This window comes from Anser cygnoides, chromosome 15 (assembly GCF_040182565.1).
Source record: "Anser cygnoides isolate HZ-2024a breed goose chromosome 15, Taihu_goose_T2T_genome, whole genome shotgun sequence".
Lineage (NCBI taxonomy): Eukaryota > Metazoa > Chordata > Aves > Anseriformes > Anatidae > Anser > Anser cygnoides.
Window position 1 is genome coordinate 4305395 of NC_089887.1, and position 21826 is coordinate 4327220.

Sequence of the window (21826 nt, forward strand, 5' to 3'; positions counted from 1 at the left end):
CCAGACAAATAGCTTTCCTAACGCAGACTGTATTAATGTGTGTATATATATAATGTAACAGCATTGCACTCACATGCTCATTTTCCACTGGCTGATCATGGGCAAACCCTCAATCACATCCAGACCCTGCTGTGCTACCACAAATGCTGGAAAGAGGTAAATATTCACGTGTCCAGGCTCCCTTCTCGTGGTTTCCCTTCCGAAAAGGAGGCACGCTTCCGCCCCAGCCCAGATGCAAGGGAGATGTTTGAATTAAGAGCAGAGCTGCACAAGGAATCGTCCTGGGTGGGAACAGAGGTAGCAGAACGGGGATGAAAAATGAGGGAGTGGGAAGAGGGTTCTGGGGCATGTTGGTATATTGACAGCATACGCAATTTTGGCCAGAAAAAAAAAAAAAATCTCAGACCGGTTTAGTTGCAGTGATGTGATGGGTTTGCAACCTTTCCTACAAAACCTGATGTGCTTTGTATAAAGAGTGCCATAGAAATGAGAGGAATCAATACAAAGATGCCTGTGTGCGTGCATGTTTTATATTAAGACTTAGTTGATGACTTCTCATCATTTGAAAGAAATGTTCAGCCTCAGTGCTTGAAATTATCCAGCTGCAGCATTTTCTACTCAAACCAATCTCCAGTTAATTTGATCCTTCATTTATCTTGAACAAAGCCTCCTAATAAAAACATTTGTATTACAAATGATACACTTGATCAATGGGATTGCTTTAGGCAAGTATTTGATAATTTGAACACTAGCTATAAAAAGTTCTCATTTAATAAATGTAACTGGCCCAAATTTGCAGTGAGAGCAAGCCCCAAACCTGTACATCACTAAACAAGCCAGACTGTAATTAAATATAGGGTTATTTAGATGTTCTTAACAACATTATTGTTCGAACTGGCTAGTGTAATCTCTGTGATATTAGCCGTAATTATTTTTAGGTAGCACGATTAATTATTTAGTTCAGTCCAAGTGACAAGAATGGATTGATTCAAAACAAGAAGCTGACTGGGTGCTAAGCTATTAATTTCCTTTCAATCCTGTAATTCCTTTGGTCAAATCGGTGAGATAAATACACACATGAGAAAGAGGCAGAGACTTCTCCCAGACGCGGGCTCATGCACACAAATACCTGCACACCCTACCCCTCACACTACAGGCACCTCCTTGACAAATCTGCCTGTTGATGGTGGGCAGAACATTTACTGCTATTTTGCCACAAAACCTACCCAAAAACTTCTGATTTGCATTTCGGGCAATAGCACCCTGGGCATCAACAGCAGCCAGGTCCTGTGCAGTGCAGGAGATAACACGGGACCCTTTGCAGGGGCTGGGAGGGGGGAAACAGCCACCAATAACATTCACGTCTGCATTTCTGAGATCGCTTTTCAAGCATATGAGCTCTTCAAGGTCGCAGACTGCTTTGCTACGGACGGTATGTTCCCCCTCACAGGCCTGGGTCTGAGCTAAGAAACATTATCCCTTGACAGTCAAAGTAGATTTCTGCTTTATTGCATTTGCTGTTACCCCTCACCCCTGGATGCTTTGGGAAGCAGTCCTGGTACTTGGAATTTTATGCTGCGTTTATTTTCATTAATGGTGGCATTAATCAGCTGTTTTCCCTGGGTCTCCACAGGCTGCTCAAGGATGGTCTTGGAATGCAAAGACAAATTCCAGGTCAGAATTCCTGTTGCTTGCTATTACTATGGTTGAGAAGTGAAATCACTGCTCTCTTTGTTCAGACTTGTGCATGAGCACACTAAAAAGCTGCCAGCAGCTCCAGCATCCCTTCTGCACCCTGGTCAAAGAGCTCTATTCTGACACAGCTACCAGCAGCTGTATTATGAAAAAAATTCCAAGTCTACAAAAAAAAATGTCACCCCGTACATCTGCCTATTTTGTTTTGCTTCTCCAACCCTTTTAAATCAGCATTTTTAGGACTTCATTTAAAATGGAAGACCAGGAAGGGGCACAATGAGGATTCTCTCTTGTCACATCACGCACGGAATTGTACACCATAACAGCCTCAAATCTCTTCCAATCCATCACTTATTTCCCTCTAGAAACTTTTCCACTCTATTGTCTCTGACTGTTATTTATTTATTTGGTTAGCTGACTTCAAGGGACATTTCTCCTGGCTGGATAAAGACATTTTGCAAACAAACGCGTGGAAACATTTCTGATAACACTGCAGAAAGCTGCGTCCCTGTGGGCAGGTGATGCTCCGTGGCGTCCAGCAGCCACCGCAGCCTGGTTCGGGAGCAGCATTTTCACTGCTGGCTGTAGCGAGGGCCGAGGCGGGAGGAATTAAAGGGTTGCTCAAGGATCCACGGGGCTCTAAGGACTCCCCCGGGGAGGATAAAAAGGAATTAGGAAGGACTTTTATTGACGAGGATATGTTGCTTGTGCTTTGATACGCACACAAAAGAGCGTAATTGTAAGTATTGGGAGGAGGGTTCGTTATGGCTGAAACTATCATTTACACCCCGTGGAGAGTAAAAAAAAACTCTTTGGCTGAGACCTTGGGTAGATGCTCTACCTTTTCTGCCCCTTTACAAGTCAGCCCAAAAGGCCTGAGGCCCAGATAAAGGTTACTGAATAGGCAGAGAGGACTTAGAAAGCAACAATAAATAAATAATATTGTCCCCCCTGTTTCAGAGAGCTCCACATTTTGCTGCAGCACCCTGAGACACTGAGCTGGAAGAAGAGCTGTGGATCTCCATCAACAAAGCATGTTCTGCGGAAAAAAGAAAAAAAAAAACACCTTTGGGCAACTCTGCAGCATCCAAAGGAGAGGAGAACACAGTGCCAGCGTCTGTTCAGCGCCGGGAGAAGAGAGCATCTGCTTCGAGACTCTCCGACGTTTACTTTGGGTGAGAAATCGCTGCCCTAGCCGTAATACTTCAGGAGCGAGACACATAAAGTGAACGGAATCCACACAAATGAGGTAGTTAGCGTAACCGAATACGCTGTTCATTCCTTCAAGAATGAAAAATATGAGTAATTCCCTGGCAAGGCCCAATTACAGCCTGCCAGCCCTAGCACATGGGTTACATCTATTATGAAATAATAAGATAACATTAATAAGATTCCCAGAAAGAACATCAGATAGCCATTCTCCCAGCTGCATAAAGCTGGTCTGACTATTCAAGCTGTCTGCTGCCTGAGGAGCCCAGCACTCACCGGGTGCTTCTGGTCATCTTTGGCTAGAAAGGTTCAGGTCTGCCAGCTTTTAAGCAAGTGGCTCCGAGTGGGAAATGGGGCAAGAGCTCTGGGAGTGCTAAGGAGCTGCTCTCTTTTAAGGAATTTCAGTATCAGGCAGGAACTGGGTGCATGGTCTTCAGGTGAATATTGGCACCCCCCCCCTTCCTGAGATACCTATGGAGGTAAGCTCAGAAAAAAAATTAATAAAAATAAAATAAAATATAAAATAAAATAAAACAAAATGAAATATAAAATAAAATAAAATAGAACAAAATAAAATATAAAATAAAATAAAACAAAAAATAAAAAAAATAAAATAAAATAAAATAAAATAAAATAAAATAAAATAAAATAAAATAAAATAAAATAAAATAAAATAAAATAAAATGAAAAGACATAGGTGTGGTTGATTGTAACATCACAGGTTGCTCAGAAGCCCGGTAGGGCAGGAGACAGCTGTGATTTCCATCACTGATTTAGCAAGATGCTTCTCAGACACTGGCAGGGGGCAGCCTGCTCTCCAGACCCAAGGAGTGAAGCTACCAGCAGCCAGAGGCTGTACATTTGGCAGGTGGCTAAATTGGCTCTGCAGCCTCACCCGTCCTTCCCTTCGTGGGGAAGGGAAGATGCTGAGTCTCAGCACAGAGGGTAATGTAATGAGAATTAATAAGGCGTGTGAAGATGCTATGTAATTGTCCGGCTGGCTGTTTCCTTTGCACCTTATGCTATCATTTATGCTCATGCAAAGTGGCTGTAAAATGCTCCTGGTCTGATTCAATATAACTCCACGGACCCTCGTACAGGTGTAAATTGCTCTGTGAAGTTCGGGGCAGTGTCTAAATGCAGACTAATCTAGTCATCTCCACTGTCTTTCCTTCTGTCCCTGAACTCGCACACAGCCAACTGAATATTTTAGTGCCCAATGAGCTACAAAATGTTCGCTATTGCATGCAAAATAATACATGAAATAAATAAACAAATAAATAACAATCCCTGCCTGGGACTCCCCAGGAAGAGAATTTGCAGTGCTGGCCCCTCAGGGACTGGAGCTGCACCGAGGTGCGCAGTGACCGCAAGTCCGAGCCAAAGACAAGCTGTGAAAAATGAAGTTACAACATCGTCTTGGAGGAAATGGTCAAAAAGCCCATGCCTGACCTTGTCCAGACGTAGGTAAAAGCAACTGCAGACCAAGAGCAGCTGTAAAATGAGCCTGAACTAAAACGTATTACAGGGAATAACCCTTAAAGAGGTGGAAGGCTTTGCTCGATGCACTCCTACAGGTAATTTCAATCCCTGGCAGCTGCAATGTTTCAATAATGAATGTCAGACCGCTGGACAGCTGAGAGGGGAATAAATATCTATTTGCCTTCACTGGAAGTAGCATTAGTTTGACATATGACATTCAAATGATATGAACTTTAAAAGAGTGGTTAAATGACTGCTGTTTGACTTGAAACCTTGAATCCACCGAAGCAGCATCCCAGCCGTTTACCTTCGCTCCGAGGGGGATTGAAACGTGGGGCTTAAGAATGAGAGATCAGAGCGTTTCTGCAAACACAGCCCGCGGGATGCAGCGTGTCCAGCTGGTAGCATACGTGCCCCTGTGGGATGAGAGGGGGAAAGATGGATTCTCCTGTATGGCACCGTCCTCGTGTCCCTTGTCGCCGCAGACGCCTGCTGCCAGCACGCGGGGAGCAGCACAGAGCTGGGTGACAGAGGGGGAGAGGATGGGGGGGGGGGGGAAACGAGCTTTGGGGCCACGGGATAGAACGGGGTGCGAGAGCAGGGTGCCCCTACCTGGTCCCGTCCTCTTTCTCCTGGCATCCTTCTCCTCCTCCTCTTCCTCCACGCCGCTCTCCGAGGCTCTCCTGCACTCTGCCTCCCAGGCAGCCAGCCCAGCCCGCGCCGTGCCCGTCAGCTCATTTCGGGGTTGTCCGAGAAACCAGCACTGCAAAGCATTTACCTCTCTATTTTGGGAGACCTTGTTAAGCACTTGTCACATTAGCCTGTCAGCTTAATACCAGCAGTCATAACACTTTTATAACCTACCTGGTGAAGTGCCTTTGCTTGCAATCCTTGCACTAAAGCAAGCGCTCAGGACCAAAGCTGCTGCGAGAAAAAAAAAGAAATCACTGCTTCCTGACCTTTGGGCAGACTCTGTGGGCTAATTATTCCATCGATTTTAACCGAATCAAGCGTTCAGCGAGGCTGTCTGGAGGCCTGCCTCTCTTCAGCTGCAGGTCTCGTACCACAACAGCAGCAATCATGCGGACAACCTCGTCGCGAGCTGGGGTCAGGGTCAGGAAAGCTCCGAGTGGCTTGCGGCTGGTGGCAGGCAGGGCTGGTGGCAGGCAGGGCTGCCCTAGCAGGGGACAGCCCGGGGACATCCCCGCTCGCTGGCTTGTGCCGCTGGGGGAGAGGACCGAGAGCCAGCAGAGCGCTGGAGCATGCGTTAAACCCAGCAGTGACACCACTCCAAGCACCATATTAAATGCAAGTGGGTGCTCTTGCTTAAAACCGGCCTAAATAATTGAAGCAGAAGTGAGTGGGGCTAGATTTGAACGTTGCAGCTTTGTGGTGAGCTCTCTTTACAGCAACAAGAGCTTTCCGGGAGCTGCTGCTAAGCCGAAGGTAGGTTTGCATTAGGAAGCAGCACTGTGCTATGGGAGGGGAATCAGCACAGCACAGGAGCCGGCACTGAGGGCCTTTTATAGATCCTATATGTGTTTCAGGGGCAGTAGGGGACTTGATTCAGCAGCTGGAGCACATTAGATGAGCTCCTGAAGCACTTGTGGTTGAGTGCCGTCCAACTGAAACCCATTTGCTCACTCTGTGACCTCTCTGGGATCTGAGTCAAAGCATGGGACAGAGGCAGGCATGCATCAGATCTCACTGTTGGTTAGCCATAAACATTTTTATTTTTATATTTTAAATTTACTTGCAGGTAAACTGAGGCACAGCACTGCTGAAGCCTTCGGCTCTATTTCTCTCTGGTTGCAGGGGAACTGTGCATGTTCAGCACCTCTGGAAGTCAGATCAGTGAGGACAGACGCAGACCAACCCCAGAACTGCGGCACCGACCAGAGAAACACCAGAAATCAATCCCATCCCACGGGCTATGCCAGGCTCGTGTCTATCTGCTGGAAGGCTCCCAGGATCGGAGCGATTCCCCACTGTAAGCTCCCACCCAGCCAACATCTGAGCCTCATCACTGAAAACAGCATCCTGTTCACGTTTACCATGCCATTTTCCCCTAATCTTCCATCAGTACCAGGTTTAGCAACCCCTGTCTGTGGGTCAGCCCCATTAGCAGCAGCACTGCTATCGATTCTCCTTCTGGTCACAGTGAGGTGGACATGAAGTTTCCTGGTTAACAGAGCAGAGCCTGGGAGCAGCACTGCTCTCTGCCTCCACTCCCTGATTCAAGGTGAAGGCAAACGGGCAGATCAGCCTCCTCTCCTAATCCTTCCTACAAGCCCGAGTGGGAAACAGCAAAGGTGTGCACTTGGTACTCTCCAGCGCTTCTGAATTCAGCCAAATGGAGGTGAGATTTGGCATGCCCCAACATCACCTTGTCTTTGCCAGAACCCAGCACAGGCACCTGAAGATAAAGCCAGGCAGCACCATGAGCTTGCTGTTGAGTTCTCCGTAGGTAAATCCGCGTTGCAAGCTGCAGCTGCCAGCTCGCACGCTTAATCGGAGCAGAGAAGAAGCGCCAGGGTGCCAGCAGATGAAGATGCCTTTGAACAGAGATGAGAAAGGCTGAAATCCTTTGACACCTGGAAGTGAACTGTATATTACTAAAATGTTAAGCAGCTTTGTGAGAGAGATTATCCTGAAGGATATTTTCCGCAGTGTTGACATTTGTGTGTGAGTGATTAATTCCAACGCGGGCACGGAGCAGGGAGGCAAAACCCTTTGTGCATCGCTCGTGACTTCCCTCACTGCCACTGGCCAAGCTACAGCCTTCGGTCTAGCGAGGTCATTAATGCCTCCCTGACCTGTGACACTGTGTTACTTCATCACCCTCATCTGCTCGGTCACCTCTGAAGGCAGAGACTTGGGGATTTTCCATGCCCCTTTTTTGTCAACCACTGTGGCAGCAGAGTCACTTTTCCGCTGTTTTTTCTCCAGGTTTTTGACTGCCTCTATATTTTGTTGTTATCTCTTGAGATGCTCCATCACAGCCGCAGTCAAACACAGTGCAATGGCTTTAAAAGAGAGGGACGGTAACGGCAGAAAACAAAGATGAACCCTTGCTTTTGTGCAAGGGCAGCAGAAGGTAGCTGTGCAGCTGCAGGTCACGAAGGCAAACAGGGAAGCCGGAATTTTCTGACCCTCCCACCCTGCTCATTGCTGACTCTGGAGGGAAACAGCCTTGTCCTTCCCCTACCCTTTCAGGCAAGGATGTCTTCCACTGGGGAATTTAATCCACTGCAGAAAGGTTGTTATGTATCTTTTGAGGTTTTCAACTAAATGCTTCAGAAATATAAAAATATAAAATATAAAAAGAAATAAAAAATCTATATTACATATATTCTGTCTATAAAAATATCAGAACAGAAAAGCAATATAAAAAGAAAGAAAGCAACTCCTGTCTAGTGACTGAAGTTCCTAAGCCCATTTTTGCACTGGAGACCACTTGACAATTACACCATCAATGGCTCTACTCAGCCATTTATTTTGAACTGGGGTATCTTAAACTCAGCGTCTCCACAAGCAGCTCTTACTACTGATGATACACATAAGGTAACACCTAAGATTAATTTAGGCTATAACGAGTTTTCATCCCCCAGGAATCCAAGCATTATTATACATGGTAGCGACTGGGGTAGGTGCACTTGCAATTACTTCAGCCAGCACTGAAATTTGACACTTTGGAAGCAGAAGACACTGTGACTGGGAAGTGTACATCAGAGCAGGTGCATGAGGTGTCCAGGAGAGAGCACGGACAGCACTTTGAACCCTGCATGAAGTCATCGGATCTGCAGGATGGAGCAGACCCTGGAATCAAACCTCTCCGCTCTCGCAGAAAGACAAATGCCTGGTTGAGACAAGCAAGCCAGCACCTTTGTTAATTTGTGTTGTTACCACGTCATAGTGGAAGAATGAACTGCAAAAATGGGCTTCTGTGTCCATTCTGCGGCCCTGGCTTTTGAGGCAGAGGTACACTGAGGATCCCACCTAAGCAACGAGGAAGCCCTGTTAGGAGAGATGGTGAGACCACACTGTTTTTTGGCCAATAGCTTGTTAGACCTACGGATGGATTAACTTGTGTACGGGGAAAGAGCAGAAGCAGAGACTGGCTTCAGCTGGGTACAAAAGAGGTAAACAAGCTTTTTATTGTGATTAGCTTCTCTTTAGCAGTTTGTGGAGGAGTAACATGAAGTGGGAGATTACAGAGCATTAGGTCCTCCGGAATGTAAAAAAGGATAAAGTCTGGGCAAGCCTTCCCAGCTCTCAACAGCCAAAGGCAACAGCTTTCTTCTAGACCAGGGTTCCCCAGGACATCCGAAGGCTCTCAGTGCTGCACCCTGTGTCATTTTTAATTCAGTTAATTTGGTCTTACAATGGCCTAATACACATCAGAGACTAAAAGGTGTCACGGTAGCAGTGTAGATGGTGCCTGTACTGACAGTCGCTTCTGTGGGAGATGGCTGCGTGCCCAGGGTAAAACAAGCAAACAATCAGAAAATACACGCAGGGCACTTCTCTCCCACTCCACAAATCTCCAGTCATTAGGGGGAACTGCTTGTCTCTGGGCTCCTCTAGTTAACTCATCTGCAATCTGAATCACTCATAAAATCATAAGAAAATCTAAATAAATCAGCATCAGAAAACTTGCCACAGGCATTCGTTCCTGCAAGGACGTGACCACTTTAACACTTGTCAGGGTCAGAGCACACAGCTGAGGAAATAGCCCTGGACAACTCTGCATCCCCAGGAGTATAAAACCAGAAGACACACAGAGCTGCCCAGCAGGCAGTAGGAACAGGAGCAATGGTAGCATTACTTAACTGTGTGCAATTTCTCTCCCTCTCCTGATTTAAATTACACTGCCAGAAGAGACTGACAGTGTCTGGAATCAAATTGCTGAGAAAAGTGCCTCTTCAGAGGTAGAAGAAAAAAAAAAAAACACCCAAATAACTTGAGTGGAAATGGTCTTGCAAAATGCCTATTGTGATCTGGGACAGCAGGATCTGGGACTGAGGAGCTTTCATTAGGCTAATGCTCATTTAATTATGCCGGGCCAACCCCCTAATAACATGTTGTGAAATGGGGATTTGCACCACCGACATTTCTACAGTGCACACATCAATCTGGGTCTCTGCCTAAGACTTAGGCAGAGAAAGCACCATCAAACAAGAGTCTCTGATCTGTTCCTTCACTTTTCCAGGTCACCGTGGACTCTGGGGACCATCTTCAGGACGATGGGCTTCTTCGGTTGCATGAAACCTTTTGTGTCCAAAACCAGGGGGATCTTGAGGAAAAAAGAAGAAAACCGAAAGAGCCATGTAAGGTGGAGAAAAGGACAGTCATGACACTGAGAGAACCCCTACAGCCCCCACACATCTCAGCCACCCCTTTTTCAGTGCATTTCCTGACTTTACAGATGTGCTTATAGGACTATCACTAGTGCTCATGTAAAACAGACGTGAGCTGGAGCTCAGTAGCCCTCAGCCCTTGATGAATTGGTCAGCGAATGCTGGCGTCCACATGGACAGTAAGAGGCACTCAGTACGCTGCTCGATGGGCTGCACACAGAGGGAAAAGCAGCCAAAATCCATCCAGGGAGCAGCAGCTGAGGAGGGGCACACGGTGCCATTTTGTTTAATGCTGAAACGTGTCAGCACTAAGGGGAGCTAGACTATAATGGGAGCTAGAGGAACAATAAGTTATCTGGGAAATGAAGAAACAGAGAGCTGCTCGAGCTGAGTACCAAAGAAAAAGCGTCCTCGTGCAGAAAAGCACCAGGCTCACTTGGGGTGGAAATTTCAATAAAAAGAATGTTTACAGCTAGTGGTGGAGGGAGTCACCTTGTGGGGCAGGCAGAAGTGCTTCACCAAGCCTCCTCCACCGCCGCAATGCTGCTTATGTCCCAGCTCTCCTCCTCCCCAGCAGGACAAGGGCAGTACACCCCAGCCTGACAAGATGAGCTAAAAGCCCCAATAAGCTTTGCTTCAGGAAATTTCAGCAACGTGGCTCTGAGCCCAACGTGCCATCAGTGGAGGAGTGAGAGGAGGTTGCAGCTCCCATGTCAGTATTCCAAAGGGATGTTCTGGGGTGAATTTTTCTCTTCCCCTCTGATCCAATACACACGACATCTTCTGAAGGAAAAAAGGGCTGAAAGAGACCCATAAACCTATGGGCACCAATAATACAATACATATTTAACTTGTCTCCCTTTAATTAAAGGCAGTTATAAAAAGAATCAATTTTATGGATTGCAGAGGACTAGAAAAATGTCATTAGACTTGGGGGAGGGTTGATAGGTCACCGCATTGTTAATGGACTATTACAGTCTTTCACCTCCGGGTTACTAGTTGAGTCACAATCTGAATCTGCAGAGATTCCAGCTGAGTGCTTGTGCCAAGTAATAACTCTGTGAGCATTTTTGTTTTATACAACAAATGTCCTTTGAATGCACTTGCTGCCCCCTCCACTCTGATCTCCTAAGCTTGTCTCATGAACAAAATGTATTAATGGCAGAGCCTTTTGCAGCAGCCCGGACAGCAAAGCCGGGTTGGGGCTGGATACTGAGTGTCTACAGCCGAGAGTAACAGCAGATGCTACCTGCCTCTGAGTCATGGGGAGTTGCCCTGTTTTCAGGATATGCTGTGATGGTTGCTGGAAAATTACATCAGGCATTTCCTTTATGTCAAACAGCCCCGTCCTGCAGGGCCTGTCCCATCAGCACTGCGTACAGCAACTGTGGGAGCCCACGCAAAACCGAAAAAGGGTGGGAAAGATGGAGGGAGCCTGCTCCCTGATTCTCCTCTGCCTCCAAGGACCTCCATAGCCTCAAAGGGGGGAGAGCCACCAATTCAAATTTATCTCAGACTGCACTTGGCTGAAAATTGTTACGCTTTAGAGGTCGCCTGGTGGCCTGTAAGAAATGAATTCTGCTGTTTCAGGGTCTCAAAGCGAATGGCCATGCTTGTGTGGCAAAGCACAGCCTTGGAGCAGGGGATATTCACTCTCTGGAGCAGGGTCTGCCTGAGCTGGGTCAAGGCAGAGTGGCAGGGAACAGTGGGTGCTGAACACCCTGCAGCTAGCTGCACCCCAGGTGAAGCAGAGCACTCCAGGGACTTCAGCCTGCTATATTCATTCCACCAACATCAATTCTACTTCTGTAGAGGCTTAAAAAATGTATCAGTAACTTGTGTTGAACCATTTAAAATAACTGAGAACATTTAAATACGGTTATTCCCACATGCCTCTCTAATCCACAGTGAAATCTTCCTCCCTGGTCTCTGTGTGAAGCAGTAAAAACCCAAGTCTGTAAGAAGACAAGGTTCAGTCGTCATGAATCTATCAGTCTATGAACTCCTCAGGGATGAGGGATTTAATGTTCAAGTGGGACAGTTCCCTATTTGTCCTGAGATGCAGGCAAAAGACAGCACACAGGACCACCCCAGTGGGGCCAAAGAGCAGGAAATGACACACATCATCCCAAATCCTCACCGGAGTGTCTTTGCAGGGTCTGAACGAGAAGTTTTGCAGAAGGACAACCACAGCCATTTTCACCACGAGGAGAGCAAACCTCATTCCGATGCAGTTCCTGGGGCCGGCCCCAAATGGCAGGAAGATGTAGGGGTCGATGGATTCTCTGCTTTCTTTACTGAACCTGATTACAGAAAAATATGTAAGGTTAGAAAGTGCTTCTGTTCTAGGTGTGTCAGCTTTCAGATCTGAAGAGATGAGGGCTCTGGGAAGGCAAAGGCTTTTTGTGTTTCCGTGCATATTAGAAGAAACCAGCTAAGTCCCTTATTTTTGTCTCAATAGATGCATTATGCCTCTGCTTTTATCCTGCTGTTTGGAGTTGGCTGTGCATCTCTGGGTGTGTCAGGTGAACAGGGAAGACCTGAAATATGCTAACGATTTCATAACTACTCTTTTCTCAGAACTCCCTCTAAGCTCAAAACCTGAACCCAGATTTCAAACCCTAAAACACACAGGTCTACAGCTTCACATCTTCCCTTTAGTTCAAAGGCCTGAGCGAGCACAAAGACGTTCTCCCCCTGCGTGACTAAAAGGAGGGTTGCTTTTTGAGACACACCAGCCATTCCTCTCCTCATCATGAAAAACAGGGAAGAACAATCAGCTTCACAGAGGAATTTTCCACTGAGCATTTTCAGCAATGCTTTTCAGTGATCAGTTAGTTTTCATGTCAGGAAGCTTTTCATTCCCAGTGCATGAGGTCTGGGTAGAAACCTTAACCACATTAAGCCAGCAGCAAAGTATCTCGCTGCTAAGACACCAGCACAACCCAACGATGAACTTCCAGCGAGGCAAGTGATCCCTAAAGAGTTCCAGTTCCTGTCCATCTACCCTTCCCCGTTTGTCACCTGTTGTAAGGACCAAGCTGCTGGAGTAACTGAGGTGCAACATGCCCCTTGTTAGATGCTCCCACTGAGGTGGTTCCCTCTGTAGCCAGCACGAGGTATGTGGGCCACAAGGGTCTGTGCTGATTTCAGCAGCACACATTCCACTTTGCTTTCTGCTTTATGTCGCTGCCACGCTGTGTCCCACAAAGGACCACATGTTCACACCGGGGTTAGCTTCCAGAGGCATTTGAGCTCATGGTGCAAGGGCACAGATCTGGGCCTGCTCTCCCTGGGCCAACGCCTTCTTGGCCACCTGAAGGTGAGCAAGCCCAGTGTCTCCCAGGCATGCCACAGGCCTTTACCTCATGTCCCAGAAGTTGGCAGAGCCTCCAAAGCAAGGATTGTTTCATAACTAGAGTTGAAAAATTAAGTTCTATTTCCTACCTGTCTTTGCCCTTCCACTGCTGATTTGCACGGCACCATGCCAGTCACCCAATGGCTCTCATTTTAATATCTGGCCATAAACCCCTCAGTGTTACAGCTGCTGGGAGCTGCTCTCACTGTCGCTTCCTTCAATGCAGTTAATTAAATTCCATGCACAGTTTATGGATGTAGATCATAAAACTCCCCTCACGGTAATGCTGGGACTAGATGTCAGACAATGATAAATGCCTAATTTAAATGTTATAATCATGCATTCCCCACTTTCACTGCCATTTCCCCTCCCAGGAGCCAGGTCGAATGTGCAGCTATTTCTTGCACCAGGCCCTCACCTCTCAGGCCTGAACTCCTCTGGCTCAGGCCAGTATGCTGGGTCGCGGTGCATCACGTATGCTGGGATCATGACCACCATGTCCTTTGGAATAATCACGCCGTTGAGCTCCACCGTCTTCTTGCAGACCCGCTCAATCCGCCCCCCAGGGGGAAAGAGCCGGAGGGATTCGTTCACCACCATGTCGAGGTACTCCATCTGCATGATGGTGTTGTATGTGGGAGCAGCCTGGGGATGGCAGGGGAAACAAAAGTCTTAGGACGGTTATGAACACAAGACCTCAAACCCCACCCCAACACCAGAAACCAGAAAAGGGGAAACCTCAGCTTCAGCATCCGTTCCATTCTGTGTTGCTTCCAGCCTGGTTTGTGGTTCAGCATCCACAAAAAATAGGTGAGAATGAGCCCAGAGTTTCCCCATCCTCTTTACCTTGTTGGGCAGGTTTGCATCAATCTCATCCTGGAGTTGCTGCTGCACATCAGGGTGTGTGGCCAGGTTATAGGAGATGTAGCTGAGGGTGGAACTGGTGGTTTCATAACCAGCAAAGACAAAGACAAGAGCCTGGGCCAGAATCTCATCATCACTTAATGCTGAAAAGAGGCACAAAAAACAAGTGTAAGAAGCTGAAACCTACAGCACAAGTGTGATTAACCCTCAGAAATCCAGGATCCCACTTGTCAGTCCAGGTAATGCTATCAATAGCTACTTAACACCTGGTGAAGGAAATGTCCAGCTGACTTAGACTGGTAGCCTCTGGCACAGAGCAGGGTGGGTCTGGCACTGGTGTGAAGCCAGAAAAACCACTGTCAAGGTCAGCAGTGTTACTTTGCTGTCTTTAAGAGCAGAATTGCACCAGTGAAGATATGCAGAGCGTGAGCCTGATTTAGAAAATCTGTTATCTTCTGGAACTGTGCTCTCTGAGAAAAAAAAAAAAAAAGAAAAAATGGGTATGTGCCAGGAAAAATTGGAGGTGAGGAGATGTCCAGCAACTGCTGTAAGCTCTGAGGTTAGCCACATGCTGCTGAGGGATTAGTAGCCCTGAGCGTAGTTTGGCAGTGGTAATGAAGACAATACAGGATTCTGGTATTGCAGCAGCATCCCAGTGCTGCCAGGATGCAGCCTGCAGTGCAGGGCGGCACACAAATTCCCTGTCTATGCATATCAGAAGTTAACAAGCTTCCTGCCTTGATAGAAGCTGATGGTCTGGGCTATGCCTTGGCTGACCCTTTATTTTCTGAATCTAACAGTTAACCTAGGATGAACAACAGAGATGAGCTTGTCGATGAGCAAGGTACGTGCAGCATATGTGCTTTGAGTGCTTTATGAAATACAGCCAACACCACTGGCCTTCAGAGAAGACAAAATAAGAAACAAAGAGGCAAGGAGATATTCACTCTGTTTGCTTTTTGTTGGATAAATGGCCCTCAGGACTTACCCTAGGAAATGGGATATAATAAAATACAGCTGATATGTGATAAGCATCATTACGGCCCTGCTACTGAGACCTTGAAACTCCCGTAGAATAAATGACTACAATCCTCTCCTACTTCCATTCTTTAACCACATGAGGAACCACCTGCTGTCTGCTGAGGGCAGGACAGCTCTCAGGACGTACTTTTGTACGAGTCATTCTCCTCAGCAGACTTGGAGCTGTTCTGTGAGCTCTGAGAGTCCACCATCAGCTGCAGGAAATCAACCCGGTCCTGGGGAGAGACGGAGGCAGTCAGAGCAGAGGTGAGTGGGCAGGGAGCAAACCTTGTCCAGCACGAGCTCCTCGTGGAGATGCCCACTTAACTCACAGCCCCCCAGCTTCAGAGCACGTTGGGGTTCAGACCGGAGACCCCCTATGAACACATACATTTTCCGTGTGGAAGCCCAGGCAGGGGGTGTTTCTGGCCCTCACACATTCGACGAGCAGGGAGCTATCATGGAGAGTAGTAGATGGATACCCCACAGCTGCTGAAGGCACGACAAGGGCCCTCCTGCACTCAGAAGGGCTGTGCTATGGGCAGAAAACGCCCTCTGGGCAGGACTCACCACGTGGTAGCCATTGTCCCGTTCCTTCTTCATCTTCATGAAGTTGCCATTGAAGAAATCCATGACTTTTGAGGGTAACAGAGTCACTTTCATCTTTTCCAGTACTGGGACAATGAAGGGGAACAACACTAAAAGGAGAGAAGTGAACAACATATTATAGCTCAAGGAGGCCCAAGACACATAAAACTGTCATGAAGCATAGAAAGAAGTGGGGTGAGTCTGAGTCCTGACCCAACAAACTGCCCAAACTGCCTTTCATTGCCTTCAGATCTTTTTTTCTTAAAAAATAAAATAAAATAAAGCTAACAGGCCTCAGCTGACATGCAATAGCACTTGAGAATCTCCTGGCTTTCTACTACAATATGTCCTCAGTTCTGCAACGAGTGCAGCTCTTGGTGATACACAACAACGGCTCTCCACTGCAGAAAGGATCTCTGCTTGTAAGAAGGTGGAGCAAAGACCCACACAAAGACCCACACAGTACATATCTTGACTGTGATTTCCCAGGGGAAATATTTCTACAGTCCTGCTAGGGTGAATGTAATCCTGCAAAGTGCACCTCTCAGATGTCAAAGAGGACTCTGAGATACTGAGGGAGCTAAAAGTAAATGCAGGTGGTCACCGCACGTGGCCGACTCAGGGCTGTATGAAATGAGGTGTGTCATACCTAATAGTAGGAACACGGGGTTTAGAAAACTGAATTTGAGAAATTTCTTTATGTTGGTGACAAAGGGGTCATTGGGGTTGTTCATGGAGTCAATATCCACACTGAAAGAAGTGCTGACCACTACGTCCATGCTGTAGGCTCCAAAAATGCTGAGTAGAGAAGAAAAAAAGAGTGAATGGGATGAGCACAACCAGAGCAGTGAATAATAGCCAGTTTAGGAGCAATCCTTGAGAGAGGGAAGCTCTTCTACATTTTAATCCGTAAAAGAGACTGTAAAAATGGCATGTAAAAATACCACATCTGTGACTTGCAGGGCTTCTGGAATGGGCCCAACTGCTGCCTTGAAATGTATCCCCAATAAAATGAGATGGGGAACCCAGCACAGTTACCCAGGCCGAGCCAAGCAGGGCACAGCAGGCCCACTGCAGAGGAGCACAGCTGAGAAGGGCTCTGTGCTGCAGCATGGAAATTACAGAATCACAGAATTGTAAGGCTTGGAAGGGACCTTCAGAGATCACTGGGTCCAACCCTGAAATGTCTCTCCAGAACAGCTCCTTCCCCACACCAAATACATACTCCTTCCTGTCAGCCTCACAGAGTTACTCACTCCTTCACGGTCACGAACTCATCATTAGCCACTTTCTTCTCAATGTTTTTCACTAATTTTTCACCATAGAGCTTAATGATAGGGAACATCTGAAATGCAAACCAAAGCAGAATGCACTGAGACTCTTTCACCTTCTCCAAGCAAGGCTGGGCAGCTCCATGCTGCCGTCTGCCACAGGCCACGGTGAGCGAGTCTTTGGCTTCTGGGGGAAGGGGACAGGTCCCAGCACTCCTCCGGCTTTTGGTGCAAAATACCAGCAGCCTCTGCTTTACCTCTTTCAGCTTCCCACTGGTGAAGGTTGGAGACAGCACCGTGCGGATCCTTTTCCACTTCTCGTCTTCAGCCACGTTGAGGGCTGACTCCAGGATTCCATTCAGACGGAAGTTCTGCACGAGGAGAATTTCACAGCGAAAGGGACGTGGTTATACAGGGCAATGGGTGAAGGTTTCTGCCTCCCGTTGACATTACAGCAATGCAAAGAGGCAAACAAACAAATGAACAAAAAAAAAGGAACAAAAAAAAAAAACCAACCAACCATGGAGTGTTGACTTGTCCCCTGAAGTCATAGCAGCTCTACCTCAAACAGCAAACAACAGAAATGGAAACAGCAGTACAAGAGGCAGAAACAGCTCAGCTCTAGAGTACATCCAGGCTGATGCCCCAGCCAGAACGGCCTCTCCACCTCCCTGGCAGAGTTTTGTTGTCAGTACTGTCAATAAGATGGGGCACAACAGAGAGCAAATACTTGCTGAAGAGCTCAGAGAGACTCGGAAGCAGAGAAGGAGAACAGAAACCAAGAAGAAACCTTCCTTTCTTGCTGCATTCACTTCCCACCAGAGAGGAAAACACAGGACAAGATACCCACCCGGCGGTTGGTAAAATTGGTATAGCACTCCTTCACCAGGATGGTTTTGATGAGGACGGGGTCGAGAATAGCCAGCACAGGCTGCCTGCCGTCAAAAATCCTAAGCCAAGAGAAAGCCACGGTCAGTCCATTGCTCATGGGCAGCTGGAGTGAGAGCAGGCTGCTTTGCCCGGGGACAGAGCGCTGCGCAACGAGCGCTGCAGCCCGCGGGGTTTGGGCCGGCTGAGTCCCCTCTGACAAAGCTGCTAAAGGGATGGGGTTGAAACGGGTTTATTATGCAGTAAAACAGGAGAGAGGGGAAAAAAGTACAGTGCCAAACACAGACAGCATGAGCACTTCTAGCCATCATCTGTGCTATTAGAGAAGGATTTCCAAAGCAGTGTGTGTTCAGATAAAAGGCAGCTTTGGCTGCGACACTGATCCCCGCATTTGGGCTGTCTGAGCTGTGTTTTGGTAACTGGTGGCTGCAGTCAATAAGCCCATACTGAATGGCCACCTGTGGGGTAAAGAGATTTCCCTGCATGGCCTACAAGGCAATGAGAGGGGAAAAAATAAGTCTCATCTGCCTCTTCTGTTTTCCGGTCACCAGAGGCAGGAAAACTTAAAAGCCAAAGGGCAGGAGCCTTGGGCCACAGCTGAGGGAAGCTGCCGTCTTCAAGAGGCTTGAGAACATTTAATCTTTCCAAAAACACGCTCTGTTTCATGAAGCTCCTACGATCTTTGTGCACCAGTTGTGCTTTGGTCTGCGAGGTTCCCAGGAGAAGCACGATAAGAACCCCAATCCTGCCCGCACAGAGCCAGTGCTGGGCAGGGAGCGGGAGGAAGGTTTAAAGGTGGCTCGTGCCCCGGCTCTGGGAGAAGCAGGGAGCAAGATGAAACACACCACGGCAGCCTGCAGCTCGCTTTCTGCTCCAGACAGACACAACAGCGGCTTCAAAGGCTTGAGGCTCAGTTTGACACCAGCAGTGGAGTTTTCTGGGCAGGCTGCATGGTTGGGAAATGATTGTTGCCTTCCCTCGCTAATGCGGCTGGAGCTAAGAGATAAAGGCACGGCCGTGCTGATGTGATGGGTGCTGGAGGATGGGGGAACTGCCTGTCCCTGAGGTCACTAACACCACTGTTTAGCTTTGAATGCTCCCAAAGTAGGCAAAAAAAAAAAAATAAAGACCCCCCGGCTGGCTGCCATCATCCCATCCCAGCAAGAGATAAGTCCTGGAGACTTTCCCAGTGGTGAACCTCTTTTTTTCCCCCATGTCCCAAGCCATCACTGTTGGAATGACAGTGCAGGGCCATGGTGGCAATCCACTCTTTCCCATTCTATTTTGGGGCAGAGAAGCACCCCAAACAGAGAAGTTTGTTCTGCAGAACGAAACTCACCCCCAGATTTTACCGTATTTTTCAAAGCACATCTGATCAAAGTTTAGGAGTCCCTGCAAAAGAAGAAAGGAGATATGAACAGTTTGCAAGTGAAGAGTGATCAAAGCAGGTCCCAGCCTGCAGCTGGGAGCATCCCACGGACCCATCCTCAGAGGCAGAGGCTGGCGGGTGCACGGCAGCCCTTAAGAGCCATGCAGACACTGAGGGGACATTTGCGCCGGAGGTAAAAAGAGAGCAGAGAAAGAAAACTGCACTTTCAACTTCCACCAGCCAACCAGAGCTAAAAATATAATGAAGACAAGGTACGACAGGGTACACAGCTCTAGTGTGAGCAGAGTTAGCAGGCAGAACTAGATCCCAGCGTGTCCTTTCATCTTCAGCTCAACAGGTTAGAGCTGCTACTGCCTCGTCCTCCTGAGACCTTCCACAGTAGTTACTGAACCAGAGTGATGAGGGCTCTTCTGTTTTCCTTTGTTCCCATTAAGGTTTTAACTGATGTTACATGTAAGGATGAAACTTTTGGGACACATAACACTCACCATGCATCAACTAAACCATTAGTAAGAGACCATGTGTCATGCTGTAAACTCAGCAAACACAAGTTAAAACTCCCCGTCCATTGAAGCTGAAGCTAATACGTTTCATCCTGCGTTTGCGGGCAGTTTTCTGGGACCAGCTGATACCCAGTTACTTGGTAAGGTTTGCTAACTTGGTCATACTTGTTTTATTTGGAAATCTATTCATCTGGCTTAGTTTTGGGATGGTGCAACAGACGGCAGGACAGGGCACTGCTGGGGTCTGACCCAAAGCACAAAGAAGTACACAATTCTCAGAAATCGGCAGCTTTAGGTATCTCCTCAATATTTTTTTTTCCTGTTTCCAACAGTTCTTCAGCTGCTGGGGAGTGGGAGAAAAATCTAGAAATCTAAAGGGGAGCTAGTAGCTTAAATTATGAGGTGAATGAAAAACACAACATTCCTCATTCAGGTCAGCAAGAACCTTAAATTAATTTTTATGTTCTCTGCGTATCCACAGAGCTTCCTATCTGGAATCGTCATTGCCATTATCAGGGAATCAAGAACAGGCAAAGAGGTGCCCAAAGAATGGAAAAAACCAGTGCCACCTACAAGTAAGCCCCCAAGGCAGATCTGGAGCAGCACCTGCCCATACTCACGTGCCGGTACTCCATGAATGTTCCCAAAAACGGCAGAGGCCGGGGCCCGGGAATGCCCAGCTTCTTGAAGGTCTGGTAGGGCCATATCCCATAGCTGCCGAGCAAAGCCAGTGTGTGAGATGCATTCACATAACAAGAAGAGAATTCTCTACACGTTAAGCACAGCGAGCAGCTTACATAGCTGCTTCTTGCCACACAGCAAAAGCTGAAATTATGGACAAGCAGTGGCAGACCTGCTGAGGCTGCTCTCCTGCAAGAAATCCAAGACCATTTGGAGTACATCTCTGTACAAGACAAGGGCTGATGGCAGCTGCAGCCCAGCCTAGGCAAACCTGGACATCTCAGACCTTTGCTCAGGGGCTGCATCTCGTTGCCCAGGTCAGACAATAGTGACTCAGGAGACCGAAGGGAGCCTCAGTGGGACCAAGTTCCCAAGCTGAGACCTGCCTTTGGCTTTGCAAAGACCTGCTGTGAAGCCCAGGTGGAAGAGCCAGGGCAGCACAGCAGCCAAGCGGGGGCATAAATTAAAAAAGCCAAATTAAGTTCTTGCCTGCATAGCTCCCTATAGTTCCCGTGAGTGCTGTAAGCAAAAGGGCAATTTTGCCAGCATAACTATTTAAGCAGGGGCTTCTGCTGGCAGAAGCAGGGCAGACTTTACCCAGTGCCTACTCACTCCCAGCTTGCACAGCCCAGCCCTTTGCAACCAGGCAGTTTGCTGCAGCAAAAACTGAATTACTCCTCCCTTTGGCTCTGTGTGGCAAAGCAAAAACAACAAACAAAAGAAAACAAAACAAAAACCACAGAAGTTCCTTTTAATCCTTCCAATCGTTTCTTGCTGACAGGGAGACAGGCAGTGCTCTCTGACTTCCTCCAGCAAAGATTTCCTTTGTCCCACCCACCCCCTTTATCAGCCCCCATCTCAGCCTTGCAGGTAGCATGGAAAGACTCAGGATTGTTTATTTTAACAGTAATTAATGCACCAGGGCACTTCCTACTGAGTGTGATGCCCCTGTGAGCCCCGGCTGCCCACGCACAGGGACTTCTCCTCCCCAGGCACCCGTCAGGACCAGCCTCTACTCACAGGACCAGGAGGCTAAGGAAAATGATGAGGAGTGTCCAAGTGGCTAGGGAGAAGTCTGGCAGGAGATTCATCGTGCCTCCCAGCCTGACAGCACTTGTCTCCTACACCGCCCAGGCCTGGGTTTATGAGGGTTGGGGCTGACCTTCAGCTGCAGCCGCGCTCAGATGACGCGGAAGGAGGAGTTGTGCTGCCTCGGTTGCTCAGACTTTAACCCTTGGGCAGATTTGTCGTCCCTGGATGGTACCAATACCATGCCTGGCCCTGAAGGTTTTGTGACATGAAACTGCTGAAGGTGCAATTTTCAGCAGGGGAAAAGGTAGCGAAGGGGGAAGACATCCATAAAACACCTTCCTGGGAGCGGCAAGGCTCTGGCAGGGCATAGGGAGCTGCCCGCTGCTCTCGCTGCAGCCACCTGCTACCGGCCGTGCTCTCCATAGCCCTGCTCAGCCCAGCTGTGCTTTCACCACGTCCATTGCTTTTATCGAGGGGTGTGATCG

General features: G+C 47.9%; 1 protein-coding gene and 2 long non-coding RNA genes across 4 annotated transcripts; 1 reads left to right on the forward strand and 2 right to left on the reverse strand.

Moving 5' to 3' along the window:
• On the forward strand, nucleotides 1-7516 carry LOC136786458 (uncharacterized). 2 transcript variants are annotated; one of them, XR_010825166.1, is made up of 3 exons: nucleotides 1-156; nucleotides 2656-2870; nucleotides 6202-7516. It is a non-coding gene; the product is annotated as an uncharacterized lncRNA (long non-coding RNA). The 2 variants fall into 2 exon arrangements; XR_010825167.1 differs by having other exon boundaries at nucleotides 83-156; nucleotides 2656-2944.
• Nucleotides 4519-5330, reverse strand: LOC125182494 (uncharacterized). The gene is made up of 3 exons (XR_007162421.2): nucleotides 5251-5330; nucleotides 4999-5168; nucleotides 4519-4802 (listed from the first exon to the last, which is right to left on the reverse strand). It is a non-coding gene; the product is annotated as an uncharacterized lncRNA (long non-coding RNA).
• A 992-nt stretch (nucleotides 7517-8508) lies between the features above and the next one.
• LOC106032071 (cytochrome P450 3A8-like) lies at nucleotides 8509-21486 on the reverse strand. The gene is made up of 13 exons (XM_013174879.3): nucleotides 21330-21486; nucleotides 20249-20342; nucleotides 19075-19127; nucleotides 17698-17797; nucleotides 17105-17218; nucleotides 16833-16921; nucleotides 16226-16374; nucleotides 15559-15686; nucleotides 15137-15224; nucleotides 13951-14111; nucleotides 13523-13749; nucleotides 11887-12049; nucleotides 8509-9682 (listed from the first exon to the last, which is right to left on the reverse strand). Exons 1-13 carry the CDS (start codon nucleotides 21398-21400, stop codon nucleotides 9587-9589), a joined length of 1533 nt encoding a protein of 510 aa, XP_013030333.3. The 5' UTR covers nucleotides 21401-21486; the 3' UTR covers nucleotides 8509-9586.
• Nucleotides 21487-21826: the final 340 nt, after the last annotated feature.